Here is a 1,374-nt window from a genome sequence, read left to right as displayed (position 1 = left end):
TTATTAAACGACTTAGTTTATACTTAATAGTTTACAAAATGAGTAAACCGATCTTCGGTTATTATTAAACTACTTAATTTATACTTAATAATTTAGAAAATGACTAGATCAATCTTCAATTATTATTAAACGACTGAGTTTATACTTAATAATTTACAAAATGGCTAAGTCGATCTACAGTTATTATTAAACGACTTAATTTATACTTAGTAATTTATAAAATGGCTAGATCGATGTTCAATTATTATTAGACAACTATGCAAATTGTTAGACAACTCTCCAATATCGTTGGACAACTCTTCAAGATCGTTGGACAACGGATGCAGTTGTTTGAAGGACTTGACCCTTCAAATGTAACAGTTGTCCAACAACATTAAAAGTTGTTGGTATAAAAATCTGAAGTTGTTGAGATACAACTATATAAGTTGTTTGAACTAATAATCGTATCATTAAGTACATGTTATAAATACGGCAAAAAGTCATGAAACTACACCATTACTTGTTTATGCAACTCCATTTGATCAGGTAGGACATGTGGTTTTTTTGTGTCCAAATCTTTTACATAAAGAACATTTATTTCTCTTCTTTGAAACGACTTTTCCTATAGTAGGTGCTCGTTTCATCCGCTTTCTTCCCGGCTTAGTTTTCTTTTCAGGTGGAGGTATTACTCTCCCTAAAATTTCTGGAGAAAGATTCCAAAATTCTTCAGTTGGTGCCAAATAAATTGAATCTGGATATGCAAGTATATATGACTCTACCTTATAATATGCAGAGGAAAACTTGTAAATCGTCTTGCCATATTCATCTCCAAATTTATGCCCGAGCTCTTCCATAGCGTGTTGACAAGGTATTTTGTCCAAATCAAACTCTCGACACAAATACATTTTTCTTCGAAGATGGATCATTGCTATCCCATTGTCTGTAGTGACGCTGAAGGTATCTTCATCAATTATATAAGCCAATAACTTATTTCCCAGATTTTTGTTAGCCATTTGTAACACTTTGGAACCAAGACTTAGAAAAGTGCAGCATAAATATCACCAAAACCAATGAACTACGATAGGGTTCACGGACCGTGTTAAGGTCCACGGTGTGTTGACCTACCTGTGGACTTAGGCCCTCCCCAGTAGTGGTGGAACACAGGACCCTTCACAGGCCGTGGACCACCAAACGAGTCGTAGTGGTGTTCATGGAAGTCAGATAGAATTCACCAGGCTCAGACGACAGACCAAAGACCCTTCATGGGTCGTGGTCTCGACGACGAGCCGTGGTGGCTTCCGTTAAGTTGATTCAGTGTAGCCCCTAATCCAGGTGAAGGACCACGAGGAACTTCACGGTCTGTGATCCTTCACACGCTCAGTGAAGTGGACCATA

At 37.2% G+C, this 1,374-nt stretch overlaps 1 protein-coding gene across 1 annotated transcript; it reads right to left on the bottom strand.

The window, feature by feature from the left end:
• Positions 1 to 521: 521 nt before the first annotated feature.
• On the bottom strand, positions 522 to 992 carry LOC125842774 (uncharacterized). Its single transcript, XM_049522091.1, has one exon. It carries the CDS (start codon positions 990 to 992, stop codon positions 522 to 524), a length of 471 nt encoding a protein of 156 aa, XP_049378048.1.
• Positions 993 to 1,374: the final 382 nt, after the last annotated feature.

Source organism: Solanum stenotomum, chromosome 10 (genome assembly GCF_019186545.1).
Source record: "Solanum stenotomum isolate F172 chromosome 10, ASM1918654v1, whole genome shotgun sequence".
In the NCBI taxonomy this organism is placed as follows: Eukaryota; Viridiplantae; Streptophyta; class Magnoliopsida; order Solanales; family Solanaceae; genus Solanum; species Solanum stenotomum.
This window is presented reverse-complemented; position numbering and strand designations above follow the sequence as displayed.

Bases quoted from the DNA above. Each gene is read 5' to 3' on its own strand.
- LOC125842774 (XM_049522091.1), bottom strand. From the start codon at position 992: ATGGCTAACAAAAATCTGGGAAATAAGTTATTGGCTTATATAATTGAT.